The sequence below is a fragment of the Hypanus sabinus genome, chromosome 14 (genome assembly GCF_030144855.1).
Source record: "Hypanus sabinus isolate sHypSab1 chromosome 14, sHypSab1.hap1, whole genome shotgun sequence".
NCBI lineage: Eukaryota > Metazoa > Chordata > Chondrichthyes > Myliobatiformes > Dasyatidae > Hypanus > Hypanus sabinus.
In genome coordinates, this window is record NC_082719.1 from 99,992,748 (window position 1) to 100,008,713 (window position 15,966).

Below are 15,966 nucleotides of genomic sequence, written 5' to 3' on the forward strand. Positions count from 1 at the left end.
TTTTCTTCTTGACTGTCAAGCAATTCAACAGCCTTTGTGCACCACCCTACCATCCTTTCTCTGTTTCATTGGAACATACCTATGCATATCCCCTGAACATTTGCTACATTTCTGCTGTACATTTCTCTGCGAACATCTGTTCCCATTTTATGTTTCCAAGTTCCTGCTTCATATTTCCTCTTACTCCAATTAAACGCTTTCCTAACTTGTTTGTTCCTATCCCTCTCAAATGCTATGTTAAAGGGGTTAGATTTCTGATCACTGTCTCCAATATGCTCTCCCACTGAGAGACCTGACACCTGACCAGGTTCATTTCCCAATGCCAGATCAAGTACAGCCTCTCCTCTTGTAGGCTTTTCTACGTATTGTGTCAAGAAACCTTCCTGAACACACCTAACAAACTCCATCCCATCTGCACCCCATCGAGGGAGATGCTTTTCAATATTGGGGAAATTAAAATCTCCCATCACGAAAATCCCGTTATTGCTGCAGCATTCTGGAATCTGTCTCTCTATCTGCTCCTCGATATCCCTGTTACTATTGGGTGGTATGTATATAAAAAACACCCAGTAAAGATATTGACCCATTTCTGGTTTCTAAGTTCATGTGGCAGCAACTCAATGTATAATAACATGCAGACACGGTCAGGCAATTCAGTTGCTGTTAGGAGCAAACATCGGAATAGTGATGAAATGTGACCTAAGAGACTTTGACCATGGAAGGATTGCTGGTTCCCGAGGCTTGAGTACTTCAGAAGCTGCTGATCTCCTGGGATTTTCATGCACGGCAGTCTCTAGAGTTTATAGAGATTGGTGCAAAAACAAAAAGCATCCACTGGGTGACAGATCTGTGAGAATAAACACTTTGTGAATGAGAGAGGTCAGAGGAAAAAGACCAGACTGGTTCAAGTAGACAAGAAGGTGTCTATTTAGGTATCTTATGGCTAGGGGAATCAAGGGATATAGGGACAAGGCAGGAACCGAGTATTGATAGTAGATGATCAGCCATGATCTCAAAATGGCAGTGCAGGCTCGAAGGGCCGAATGGTCTACTTCTGCACCTATTGTCTATTGTCTATTGTCTATCTATCTATTGTCTATTGTCTATTGACAGTAACTCAAATAACCACATATTACTACAGGCGTGTGCAGACGAACATCTCTGAACACACAACACTTTGAACCTTGAAGTGGATGGGCCACAACAGCAGAAGACCACAGGCATACACTCAGTAGACATCAGCAGACATCTAAATTTCAGATCTTACTACACAAAGACATCCATAGGTTCAGTATTAAATTTACCCATGTAAAACACAAGCATCCCTGACTGATTTCACCATGCACCATGCATTAAATGATGAGATTTTGTATATTTTATATTTCCCTTCAGAATTTAACATGTCCAGTTTTGCAAAAACATTAATTCTGGCTCTGTCAGTCTCTCTGTAATTCTCCGTTGAAGGAAAAATATGAAACCTCTTTTGAATGGTTAGGTTTCTGGAACCATTAATTATTCAAATAGTATAATCCTCCAAGGGATACCAACTCTTCTCTCATGGAAATACGACCAACTTCTGAAAAATTATGATTCTAGTTAATTCAGGAGGTATCACTTTAGAATAGTACATTACTAGTTATAAGTCCATGTGAATTTAATAAGGCACACTAAAATATGGCTAACAAGATCCATAGGATCTATACTAAGGGATTTTATATTTACTGGAAATCTCGGCGTGACTGGGTTGGAAATCTTTGTCTGTTCTACAAAGTTATAAATTTCAAAGGATTTTCACTTTCTTTAGAACACTCCGGGCTCATGGCTGTCAGTCCTGCACAGTCAGTTACCATTCAGACTCCACCCAGCAAACAGGAGTCGCCTGCCACGCATTTTCAATTCAGCACCTGCAGCCTATTTACCCCCATCTCTCATCCAGCCTCAAGCAGTTGTTCCTAGCTTTCAGTTACCATGTTGTTTTGTCATGTTAAGTATCTGCTCTCTATTGTTTTGTGGCCCCTCATGACTTGTTATTTTGCACTTTATTAGTAAAATATTGTTTACTGCTAAGTCATCTCCACTGCTCTACTTCTGGGTCAATACTCCTTGACGTTTCCTGACTATGCTTGAGACTTCTAAAATTCTTGGCAAGGAATTTCAGCTTGTGACCTTAAGCTATTTATTAGATAAAGAAACAAAAGTAGCCCTACCTCACCGCTGTTTTATTGTCTAACTTTATAATAGTTAGTTATTAACACAACAGATTCTGAAAATACTGGAAATCCAAAGCAACATACACATGCACACATATATAGTGCTGGGGGAGCTTGGGAGGTCAGGCTGCATCTATAGAGAGAAATGAACAGTCTATATTTTGGGCCGAGACCCTTCAGTAGGCCAGAATAGGAAGGTGGGGGAGGGAAAAGACTACAAGCTAGAAGGTGATAGGTGGAATCAGGTCAGGAGAAAGGTAAGTGGGTGAGGGAGGGGTCATGAATTGAGAAGGGGGGAGGTGATAGGTGGAAAAGGTATGGGCTGAAGAAGAAGGAATCTGATAGGAGAGGAGAGTGGACTATGGGAGAATGGGAAGGAGAAGGAGCTCCAGAAAGAAGTGTGAGGCAGGTGAGGAGAGAAGAGGAGATGCAGAGTGATGAATGGAAGAAGAGAGAAGAGGGAGTGGGAAAAATTATTAAAAGTTAGGTACTTTGCTGTCTTTTACAATAGTTAGATTTTTTTGTTTCATTATGTGCATCTTTACGGTGGATACTGCACAGAGTTTTAAGTTCCTGTTTATTGACCTGCATCCCATGTTAGTGATGCCAGGCAGAAATCAAGTTTCAAAATCATATTTATTGATTTGAATCCTGAGTTAGTGGTGCCAGGCAGAAGTATTTCATTTAGCCATCTTGCTGCATCTGTCTTCTTGGCACTACATTTGTGTTTTTGCTTTGATTGCAGTGTAAGACGTTAGAAATAAATAAAGCTCATGGATGAAAGAAAACCACAGCTGTGCAGCGTCATACAAAAGTACGGCATAGAAGCAGGCCCTTTGACCCATCTAGTCCATGCCAAACCATTGAAACTGCCTAGTCCCATCAAACTGCACCGGGTCCATAGTATCCCATTCATGTACCTATCCAGACTTCTCTTAAACTTTGAAATCACGTTCTCATGCATTGCTTGCACCAGCAGCTTGTTCCACACTCTTACCAGCCTGTGAGTGAAGATCATTACCCTCATGTTCCCCTTAAACATTTTACTTTTCACCCTTAATCCATGACCTCTATTTGCAATCTCACCCAACCTCAATGGAAAATTGAATTTACTCCTCATAATTTTGTGGGAGAGACTGGTAGGATTCATCTTGGATTAAAAGATCGGCACAACACCATAAGAACTTAAGATCATAAGACATAGAAGCAGAATGGGGGCATTCGGCCCATTCAGTCTTTTCCATCATTCCATCGCAGCTGATTTGTTATCTCTCCCAACCCCATTCCCCTGCCTTCTCCCCATAACTTTTAATGCTGTGACTAATCAAGAACCCATCAACCTCCGCTTTAAATATACCCAGTGGTTTGGCCTCCTCAGCCACCCATGACAATGAATTCCACAATTCACCACCTTCTGGCTTACAAACATTCCTCCTCATTGCTGGCTAAAGGGCCTGTTCTAAGCTGTACTGTTTTACATTCAATGTTCTAAATGCCTACACTTTGCGACAGGCTGCTTTGTGAATTCTGTGCTGCAAAGTAGAAGGCCAAACGTTTCTATGAGTGCACAATATTTAATGAAGAATCAGGAAGACTGTGTCGTACAATGGGACCACTAATTCTCACATTAAATTTGTGGTTTGTTTATTTTTTATTTATTCATTTATGGGATGTAGGTATCGCCAACACTTATTGCCCATCCTTAGTTACCCTTGAGAAGGTGTAGTTTAGTCCAGATTCAGATTCATTTATTTATTTATCCCATGTGCATCGAAACATACAGTGAAATGCTTCGTTTGTGTTAACAATCAACAAAGCCAAAGAATGTGCTGGGGCAGCCCACAAGTGCTGATGTACATTGCAGGCTCAGTGTTATAAAGTCTTCTCAGTGAGCTATGTTTTTCCAAATGGTAAAAGACAAGAAGTAAACAAGTTGCATTTGTATTGAGCCTTTAACATGTAAACAAGTAAAACACATAGACGAATATTGAAGAAGATTATCCTGTGTAACAAAATAGAATTAAAAATTCTTCATTCTTGTGCCCAGTACTGTTGTACCGTGTAAATGTAAGGTGCCTATTAACCAGCATTCCCACCACAGCCTGCAAGGAGCTTGTGTCTTCTCCCTGTGACTGCGTGGGTTTCCGATTTCCTCCCACAGTCTAAAGACATACAGTATCAGGCTGTAGGTTAATTGGTCATTGTAAATCATCCCATGCTTATGCCAAGGCTAAACTGGGTGATTGCTGGGTGGCACAGCTTGAAGGAACAGAAGGGCCTATTCTGCATCTCAACACATAGATAAATTGTGGGCAAACCTTAAGACCAGCTTCATGTTGGAACTGAATAAAAAGCAGCCAGCTTCAGTATTACTATGGACATCCCAGTTTCTCAGATCCGTCATCACATTCTCTGAGTTGTTAATTGATTTGTTATTTAGATTGACGTTTTATGTGTAAATCAGGATCAAAAGTACAAAATTCAAAGTAGATTTATTTTCAAAATACATTTATGTCAGTTTGTACTACCTCGAGATATATTTTATTTAAAGGTACAGCATGGAACAAGCCTTTCCGGCCCACCAGCTGTGCCACACAGCATCCCACTCATTTAACCCAGCCTAATCACAGGACAATTTACAATGAATATCAACATACTAACTACGACATCTTTGGACTGTGAGAGGAAACCAGAGCACCCAGAGGAAACCCACATAGTCACATGGGGAAAACATACAAACTTCTTACAGACATCGTCAGAAATGAACTTTGAACTCTGACACAATAATCTATAATTGTGTCGTGCTAACTGCTATGCTAATATGATGCCCAATCAATTTTGATCAAAAGTTTAAGGTAAATATATTACTAAAATATAGGTCACCATATACAACCGAGATTTATCTTCTCGTGGGCATTGTTACGAGCCTGCGGTCGTTTACTGAGACAGTTTCTTTAAGAGCGCCTGAGTGAGGCGGGACGATGACATCAATCAATCAATCACAGGCTGACATTCCTAACTGTGGAGAGAGAGAGAGAGAGAGAGAGAGAGAGAGAGAGAGAGAGAGAGAGAGAGAGAGAGAGAGAGAGAGAGAGAGAATGAGAATTACCAGAGAAATTAATGTTCATGTCATCAAGTTGTTTTCCAAATTGCATCACCAATCTTGACAGATGTTTTCTGACCTTTTATTGCCTTTTCTACTCCATTCTTCAAGGCAGTGACTCATTTTGAGTGCACGTATTCTGACAGGTGTCCAGCACAATTCAAAATCTCTGTTCTTCCAAGAGAATCAGGAAAATGTTCAGTTTATTTTCTCGCTAGAGAAAATGACCCCTGAATACAAACCCAATGAACATCTGCACAGGTCTCCTCAAGCCACTCGAGGGAGATCCCACTGGTGCCCATAAACCTGCCCTAGGAACCCAAATGCCCCTCATAGTGGCTAAGGATGGTTCCACACTGAGGAGGGGGAGTCAGATAAAGAGCCAGTTGAGACTAGTGTCTGCCTGCTCCACAGCATGGGTGCCCCTGAGTGGGGTGGAGCTTAAGAGGGTAGTTTCTCCAAATGAGCTGGTGCCAACCAGAGACCAGAATCCCGGGGCTGGTTTGGTGCCACCAGAGAACATGATGTGTGCCCCTGCTGAAGGACACACCAACAGTGGCTGTCAGCACCTGGGGGAACCGGCCTGACTCTGGCACCAGCGGGCAGACTCCCCAGATCCTGCTGGTGCCAGACAAGGATCCTTCCTCTGTTCTCTGTTCCAGTGTGTACCTGGGGTTTACCCGATGGGGTGGCTTGGGAGGGCAGTGACTGGCTGGCGAGTGGCCTTAACCTGCCCCTCCCACTCTTCATCGCCAGGTGGAACAAATGGGGGATCCTCGGAGACTGTTTGCCTCAGTGCTGCAGTGGAGCTCCCAGTCGCCCTTGGCTGACCACATGGACTGGGCCCTCTCCAGTGCCAGAGCGGTAATGCCAAGCTGAACCGAGCAGGGTCGGTTCCCATTGCTGATGGAGGGGCATGGATACTGGACATGAAGATCCAGCCTGGGGGAGAACACCCAAACTTCACCAAGAAATTTGGGCAGAACTGGTTGGGAAGACAAACTTCCATTGAGACACAGAACTGGCAACTTTTAAAATTAGAAATAAATCGATGTACAAATTTAGAGGTGGGCGCCACGATGGACGGGATTGAAATGGTCCTGAGGCGAGGGAAGTAGACACAAAGGGACCAACCTGAGAAGCATCGGTTCAATTGCAGTCAGGATCTACTGGATTGGGCTTGTTTTGTAAACTGTCACACATGGCTTTATCACTCGCTAACCCCATGATTAGTTTAGGGTTAACTGGAGAGTTATGTCCAGACATGGCCTCCTCTACTGCCATGATAAGGCCAAACTCAGGTTGGAGGAGCAACAACTCATATACTGTCTGGGTAGTCTTCAGCCCATCCCAGTTTCACTCTGCCTCCTCCTCCAGTTGCCTACCACCTCTAATGATTCTGCCTTCTTCTTCTACCCATAGTGCTTTCCCCTTACATTCCTTCTTCACCTTTCCTGCCTATGCCCTCCCTGCTTCTCCTCCCCCACCCCTTGATCTTTCCTCTGATTGGTTTTTCAGTTGGCACCTACCAGCCTTCTTCTTCCCACCCTCCCCCCACCTTCTTTATAGGGCCCCTGCCCCCTCCCTTGTCCTGACAAAGGATGTCAGCCCAAAGTGTTGACTGCTTGTTTCCATAGATGCTGCCCAATCTGCTGAGTTCCTCCAGCGTGTTGTATGTGTTACCAAGTACAGTACACCTTTACCAGAAAACAATCTCTCCCAATCCATACTTGCCAGACCCTTTCTGATACCATCAACATTGGCCTTACGCCAATTTAGAATCTCAACCCGAGGACCAGACCTATCCTCCATAATTAACTTGAAACTAATGGCATTTATAATCACTAGGTGTAAAGTGTTCCCTTACACAAACTTCTGTTGCATCCTCTGCCTCATTCCCTCATAGGAGATCTAATATCAGACTCCCTTTAGTTAGGACCTCTATATCTTGACGAAGGAAACTTTCCTGAATACATTTGACAAACTCTTCCCTATCCAGCCCTTTTATATTATGGGAGTCCCAATTAAAATCATCTACTCATATAATCTTATGTTTCTGCAACCACCTGTGAACTCTCTACAAATTTGCTCTTCTAAATCTCACACATTTAGTAATATTCTATAATTTAATTATATTAATATGGTCATCCCTCTCTTAATCCTCAGTTCCACCCATTTTGCCTTAGCAGACAAGCTCTCCAGTCTGTTCTGATTGAGCACTGCTGTGGTATTTTCCCTGACTAATAATGCCAGTCCTCTTTTTAATCCCCCTTTCTATGGGGTTGCTTTGAGTTAGTAAAATGGTTGACATTCAGAGACACAGCAACTAGCCTAGAACAGAATCAAAATCAAATTTATTATCATAGATATATGTCTTGAAATTTGTTGTATTAAGGCAGCAGTATATTTCAAAACATAAAATTACAATGTTACAATAAAAAACCATAAGACCTAAGGGCAGAAGTGGGCCATTTAGCCCATCAAGTTTACTTCACCATTCCACCATGGCTGATTTATTATCCCTTTCTCCTGCCTTCTCCCTGTAACATTTGATGCCTTTATAAACCAAGAAGCTATCTACCTCCACTTTAAATATTCCCAAATACTTGGCCTCCACAGCCATCTGTAGCAATGGATTCCACAGATTCACCACTATTAATGGCTAAAGAAAATCCTCCTGATCTCCTTTCTAAAGGGACACCTTATTCTGAGGCTGTGACCCCACAGTCCAAGACTCCCCTACTATAGGAAACATCTTCTCCCTGTCCCCGCTTATCTAATCCTTTCAATATTCAATAGCTTTCAATAAGATCCCCCCCCCACCCCCATTCAGCAAAACTCTCACAAGTACAGATTCAGAGTCGTCAAACACTCGTCATACACTAATCCTTTCAATCGCAGGATCATTCTCATGATCCTCACTTTGATGGAGGTCATCTATCACTCCTGTAGAGTAAACAGATTTAATAACTTTTAGAAACAGACATTTTTGAGAACATCTTTGAACTGCCAGCAGTCATGATCTCTTTCCTTTTTTTTAACAAATGCTTCACACTAATCTATCTAATCTACAGCTAGAAAACAGCTCAAAGTACCTTTCCTTGTATTGCTACCTCAGTTGTAACACAGGGACCTAACACCATACTGCAGAGAACTATCACCATACTACCGAGGCCAACCACTGTACCGCAGACACCTAACATTGGCTAGAATCCAGAAGGATGAGGGGGAATTGAAACCAATTGGATATTGAAAGGCCAATTTCTGAGATACTCCTAGTCCCACCTAGTCCAGCACTTGCAATCATTCCACTGTCAATATCACTTATAGCACTTCTACTCCCATTCTGATGTTTGGTCTGAACAACAATTGGCCAGCTTATGTCTGCATGCTTTAATGCGTTGAGTTGCTGCCACATCAGGTGTACCTAATGAAGTGGGCACTGAGTGTAGTCATGGGCTGTTGTAAGAGAGCCAGGTTTTATTTCCACAGAGCATCGGGGAAAGCCACTGGAGCTAAAGTTGCTGAAAATTGTAAACTCAGCCAGCTCCATAATGGGCACTAACCACTCCAGCATCCAGAACATTTTCAATAGGCAATGCCTTGAAAAGACAACATCCATCATTAAAGACCCCCATCACCCAGTACAAGCCCTTTTCTCATTGCTACCATTAGCGAGAAGGTACAGGAGACTGTGGCTGTATGCTCAACATTTCAAGAACAGTTTTTTTTCCCTCTGAACAGACAATTAACCCATGTATACTACCTCACTACTTTTTCTAATTTTGCTCTTTTTCCATTTCTTAATTAAATTTTTTTGATATACAGTGGATTCTGGTCAATTGGGCCCTTGGTTAATAGGGGCAGCTGCTTATTTTGGACTACTCTCACAGAACAAAAACTAATCAAGTAAATAGTGGGGATTCCCTTCATTTATTTGGGACACTATGCTGCTTAATTGGGACAGGAGTCTGTTTCCAAATAGTTTCTACCATCTGTTGTGTGCACTTGTGTCACCATTAGACACTACACTGTGCTTAGAGTGAGCAGTTTTTAAATAGCATCAGTTGCACATGCTTGTGTTACTTTATCCATTCGGGCTGATGAGCACCAATTAAAAAGCAGTGATTTTGATCGTTTTGTTTTTTTATTTTGATTTGATAAGACAGACCCTTGCCAAGATGCCACAACACAGTAATTTGTCCTTTTTTTTATACCTTTTTAACTATTTCCATGAAACTTAACTAATTGTTGCAATTGCTTAATTGGACCAAAATACTCTGATTCCAATGTGTCCCATTTAACTGGAATCCACTGTAATTTTTAATGTATGTTCCCAACTGTGTATACCTAATATATACCTAATGGAGTATACCTAATGGAGTCAAGGTTAAGCAGCATCTTAGTTCCTCTCAAGCAATTAGAAATATTAATTACAATTCCTATCCACACTTTAATCTCTAATGTTGTTTTTATATAATTCTTTATAATTGTTGTTTTTGTTGCAGGTCTCACCAGCACACCACAACAAATTCCTAATACTATGATAAGACCATAAGACTTGGGAGCACAATTAAGCCATTTGGCCAATCAAGTTTGTTACACTAAGGCTGATTAGATATTTGCATTATCAAGCAAGCGTACAGGTGTACCTAATAAAGTACACAATTTTAGAGCAAAAAAAAGGAATGGAATGCATGCAAGACGGCCCAAGAATCTCACAGAACTAGAAGCCTTTTGCAAGGAGGAACGAGAGAAAATCCCTCAAGCAAGAATTGAAAGACTCTTAGATGGCTACAGAAAGCGTTTACAATCTGTGGTACTTGTCAAAGAGGGTGTTACTAAATACTGACCATGCAGGGTGCCCAAACTTTTGCTTCAGGCCCTTTTCCTTTTTTGTTATTTTGAAACTGTAGAAGATGTAAATAAAAAAAATCTTGCTTAAAATATTAAAGAAATGTGTCATCTTTAACCTTGTGCCTTTTGGAAATCGGGTCATCTTTTACTCTCTTGCATATTCACAGTAACAGAAATTTTGACCAGGGGTGCCCAAACTTTTGCATGCCACTGAATTTATTGCGCTTTTTTATTGTGTGTTCTTTATCTGATTGTGGGAGTTTTTAGTGCTGTATCTGATCTGGAGTAACAATTATTGCAGTTTCCTTAATGCTCGAAATGACAATGAACAATTCTAAATCTTGAATTGTGCCCTTTAACTGTGATTAATGACATACCTCTTCTACGTATTTCTCAAGGCGAGTGGGCTATAAATGCTCTGCATCATAAAGACACATAAAGGAGGGAACATAAATAACATCAATTATGTCAGAGATTGAGAGCGCTTCTGAAAATTACTGTTGCAATGGTCATAAACAGTTGATTGGTTTTAACTCTTCCTGGGAAAATACCATTCTACATCTTATCTGCCCAGGGAAGCAGTTGAGGCTTCATCACTAAATATATTTAAGGTACAGTGAGATAGATTTTTACATAATCGTGGAATTAAGGGTTATGGGGAAAAGGCAAGTAGATGGAGCTGAGTTTACGGACAGATCAGCCATCATCTGATTGAATGGCAGGGCAGGCTCGATGGGCCAGATGGCCTACTCCTGCTCCTATTTCTTATGTTTATCAGCCGTTTCTCATCCAATCTTTATTGACTTTTAAAGAAAGGTTAGATTAATTTTTAATTTCTATTTATTTATTTATTGAGATAAGGCAGGGAATGGGCTCTCAGGACCTTCAAACTGTGCCACCCAGTAATCCCTCAATTTCACCCTAGCCTAATCATGGGACAATTTACAATGCCCAATTAACCTAACAACTGGTACGTCTTTGGCGAGAAGCTCAGAAACCTTGATCTTCACCCTGCCCTGTGCAGCTGGATCCTGGACATCCTGTCAGATTGCAGGCAGGTGGTTAGAGAGGGCTCCCTTACCTCTGCCACTCTGGCCCCCAACATAGGAGCTCCCCAGAGCTGTGTCCTTAGCCCCCTCCTTTACTCTCTGTATACTCATGACTGTGCCGCCACTCACAGCTCCAATCTGCTAATTAAATTTGCAGATGAGACAACATTGATTATCCTTATCTCAAATAATAATGAGGCAGCTTACAGAGAAGAAGAAATCACAGTGGTATCAAGAAAACAACATCTCCCTCAAAGTCACAAAAACAAAGGAGCTGGTTATGGACTACAGGAGGTAGGCTAAAGCCTATTGATGTCAATGGATCTGGGGTTGAAAGGGTGAATAGCTTCAAGTTCCTTGGTCTACACATCACCAAGGACTACACTTGGACTGTATATACCAGCCGTGTGGTGAAAAAAGCACAACAGTGCCTCTTTCACCTCAGACAGTTGAAGAGATTCTGCATGAGTCCCCATATCCCAAGGAGCGCAATTGAGAGCATCCTAACTGGCTGTATCACTGCCTGGTACGGGAAATGTACTTCCCTCAATCGCAGGTCTCTGCAGAGAGTGGTGCGGACAGCCCAGCCCATCTGTAAATGTGAACATCCCACTATTCAGGACATTTACAAAGGCAGGTGTGTAATAAGGGCCCGAAGGATTATTGGTGACTTGAGTCACCCCAACTGCAAACTGTTCCATCTGGGAAATGGTACCGCAGCATGAAAGCCAGGACCAACAGGCTCTGGGACAGTATCTTCCACCAGGTCATCAGACTGATTAATTCATGCTGACACAATTGTATTTCTAAACTATATTGACTGTTCTGTTGCCTATTTTACTGTACATACTATTTGTTACAAATTAGTATAATTTGCACATTGTACATTCAGACAGAGATGTAACGTAAAGATATTTACTCTTCAGGTAGGTGAAGGATGTAAGAAAAAATGTCAATTCAGTTCAATTCAACTCAATTCCACACGTCCTTTCTAAGGGCATGCCACACAAACTTTAGTGCAACCAGTTTCTGTGAGATACGAGAGACATGTACGGAGTCAAAAATAGTCCGCCTCCAGTTCGCAGGCACTGTGGGGTAAGGACATCTGGTTGAGGCATCACTCAGGAGGGAAACCTCAGCTTCCCAAAGCTTACTGTCAGCCAACCACAGACCCGTGACTGCTGCTCTGTAAGCCTGGACCTCTGGTTCGATAACTTGGTCGGCTGCCATGCTGGCAGAGTCAACCCCTATGTATATGGCCTTAATGGCTGGCTGTGAGAGGCAATCAGCTACAGCACTGTTGTTGCATATCAGTTATGAACTCTGATATGTAGACCAGTTGGTGTTGCTGCCATGTAGATCAGGGGTTTTGATATTTTGACGATCGCGTGCTTGAGGGGTTTGAAGTCAATGAATGCTGTAAAGTGGAGACCCTCTAAAAGGAAACAAAATGGCGGAAAGTCAGATAGAGACCAAGAAGTTCATGGTCAAAAGTGCTGTATTTCCTTTCAATGTTGGTGGTGAGGGGTGTGTGTGGAGCTGATGCCTCTGAATAACTTCATGCACAGCACCTACAGCATAGTCTGAAGCTGTGGGTGCATTGTGGATCAGGTGCGCCAATAGTGTCGGGTTGGAAAGAACTTGCTTGGTATCATCAAATACCCTGGTCATGTTGGCTGACCAGTCAAGCTCGTGATTAGGGGTATTGACTTTAAGCTCACTCTACAGCGGGAGCATAAATTCAGCAGCTCATGGAATGAAGCGATGGTAAAAATTCACCATACCTAAAATCTCCTACAGTTATTCAGTAGTGCGGGGTAGTGGCAACCTCATAAAAGCAGCTACTTTAGAAGGGAGAGGTTTTGCACCTTCTGCAGAGATACAATAACTGAGAAAGCCAATGGTTGACAACCTAAACTGGAATTTAGCAGGGTTAATAATCAATTAGTGTTGGCTTAAGTGCTCAAGAAGTGTTTGGAGATGAGATACGTGTTCAGATTTGGTGACAAGTATGTCAGCCAGGTAAACAAAATGAAAGTCTGAGTCCTTTAGTGCGGATAACATCAACTATTGGAAACCTGTGCTGCATTTTCCAGCCCAAAAGGCTCAAAGAAGCCGAACAGAGTTAGTGCATCTGTTTTTGGGAATGTCTTCCAAGCACACAGGCGCCTGATGGCAGCCCCTAGCTAAGTCAACTTTGGAAACAATTAACTTTCCAATTAAACGTGCTGAAAAGCCTTGAATGTATGGGACCGGGTAATGATCAGGGGTGGTGACATCATTAAGGCATCAGTAATCGCTTCGTGGGTAGCAACCACTTAGGGACCGTATGGAGGGCAAAGCCCAGTGGCTGTTTGATTGGCCTGCAATGTTTCAATGTTTCAATGTTTCTTTCCATGTTGGCAAACTCAGCCTTTGCGGTTGCCAGCTTTTCCAGGTCCAATCTACATGTGCAGGCATGGACTGGTGGGCCAATTGTGGAAATGTGTTGCTCAACCCCATGTTTTGTGTCCGTTGGGGAGAATGTGGGCTTGGTGAGGCTCGGGAATTGCCCAGCAATTGAGTAAACTCACATGCGATGGTACATGTGCTTGACAGAGTTGTTGTAGGGAGCAGGATAATGACCCAAAGTCCTTGACATCCACAAGCCGGCAGTTCTTAAGATCAACTATTAATCCTTGGGCTCACAGGAAATGTGCACCAAGCAGAGGTCTAACCGCTTTGGCCAGGATGAAGCCCCATGTGTAATGTTGCCCATTGAAGCAGAGCGCCACCTGTTGTGTCCTGTAGATCAAGATCCTGCTGCCTTTGGCAGCCTCAGTGAGGTTTTGTTACTCTTTACCATCTCCTCATTAGGCGAAGCTGTTGGCACGCTCACTTGAGCACCTGAGTCACACAGGAAGCATTGCCCGAAAGGGTGTCCGTAATGAATAGCAGACAGCCCTGGCAGCTGAAACCTACGGTGTTTACAGACCTCTGTTGTCCCGATGCGAAGCTGCAAGGTTGGCAGCACTTACCTACTTACCTACTGTTCCTACCAGAACAAGCATGGTAAAAATACAAGGCGGACATCGTCTGTTTCACAGCCACGGGCGTCCCTTATGTTGGGGGCCTTGCTGATTGGGCTTATTGTGGTAGAGAATGGAGGATGAATGATGCTCAGCTTAGGCTATTAGCCACGTTAGCCAGGTAGTCCTTCATGGGTGTATTAGCAAGGGATATGTGAACATGATCAGGTATTTGCTGCAGGAAGAGTGAGACAATGATGGTGATTTCCCAGGTGAGACCTGTGGTCCATTAGCTCTGAAGGGTTAGCATCACTCAGGCTGGGCAAGGAGAGCAACTGTTTGGCAAGCTCTGACTCCGATAGTCCGAAAGTCTATAAAAGGAGACTTTGCAGTGATCAGTATTTACCGTGTCCAGGCAGGATTTCTAGTAAACTCATCACTCTCACAGCCATGGAGTTGCTGAGCAACAGTACCACATAGAAATATTTGGTGGGGTTAGTGGTGATTTCTTGCAGCACAAACTGGGCCTGGGCTTGTACAAACCAAGTGACGGCATTTTGCTCCCAAACTTCTAGCAGTTTCAAAGCGACTGCATTGGCCAACGTGTTCAATAACTCTGGAATCGACCTAGAGCAGTGTAGGCTTTTGCAAATAAGTCGGCAGAGGCTTTTTAGGATTAAGAAAAACTGTACAACTGATTTATTGTATTTCAAACACAAAACAGAAAAAGCACAGTAACAGAACTTCATGTAATTATGTCATCACATCAGACCAGCCTCAGAGGATGGTGTGATTGTGGAATGAGCTGCAGGTGGCTGAATGCAGGGCTGATTTCAGAATTTAGAGAAATTTAGATAGGTACATGGATGGGAGGGGTATGGAAGGCTATGGTCCAGGTGCAGGTCAATAGAACTAGGCAGAATGACAGTTAGACGTGGAGCAGATGGACCAAAGGGACTATTTCTGTGCTTTATGACAATGACTCTACTACCATTGTCATAAAATGTGATCTGAATGCTTTACGTGAAATAATCAACGATTACTGTTGTCATAAAACCATTTGCCCTTCCGTAATAAGAAAAGGCTAGTCTTTACTTCCTTGAAATTAATCTATAAAATGCTTCAAAGTTGTATATTGTTAGTTAAGTCCAGACCATAGCTTCAGTGGTGCTACATATCCAGATACCGCCTGTTGCAAGCAATAACTGCTGTCTGTTTCAAGCTAAATTTAGTTTTGCAGGTTATATAATATATTCGAAATGGAAAATCATGCATTTGAGCTTTCTGGGGAAGTTGTTGAAAAATCTCAGAAGACAGCAAAGAAGGAAATCTACCAACAGGTAAGAAGAAAACTGGGGCATTCAGATGAGCTTTGACAGATTGTTAGAAGTAAGTTATGAATTAATGGTTCAAGTTCAAGTTTATTGTGTTATCTGACTATACATATATACAACTAAATAAAACAACATTCCTCAGGATCATACTGCATCCAAAATACATATGTATATCATACACAACACATAAAGCAAAATATTGCAGCACATAAGCAGTAAACAGCTGGCTGTCCTAGTGATGACACCTTGATGGTCACAGGATATTGGTTAGTCTCACAGCCTGAGGGAAGAAGCAGTCCTAGTCCTGATGCTTCTGTGCCTCTATCCTGGTGGTAGTGGGTCAGAGATATTGTGGATTGGGTAATAAGGATCTTCATCACTATTCCTGATCCAACGTGGAGTGCT

The 15,966-nt window shown here is 42.5% G+C and overlaps 1 protein-coding gene across 1 annotated transcript in view; it reads left to right on the forward strand.

Annotated features, from left to right (window-relative positions):
- The first annotated feature begins 15,486 nt into the window (after positions 1 to 15,486).
- Positions 15,487 to 15,966, forward strand: part of LOC132404510 (uncharacterized) — a 29,433-nt gene continuing 28,953 nt past the window's right edge. Inside the window, exon 1 of the mRNA XM_059988662.1 lies at positions 15,487 to 15,567. Within this exon, the coding sequence (XP_059844645.1) occupies positions 15,487 to 15,567 (81 nt within the window). The remainder of the gene's footprint in view (positions 15,568 to 15,966) is intronic.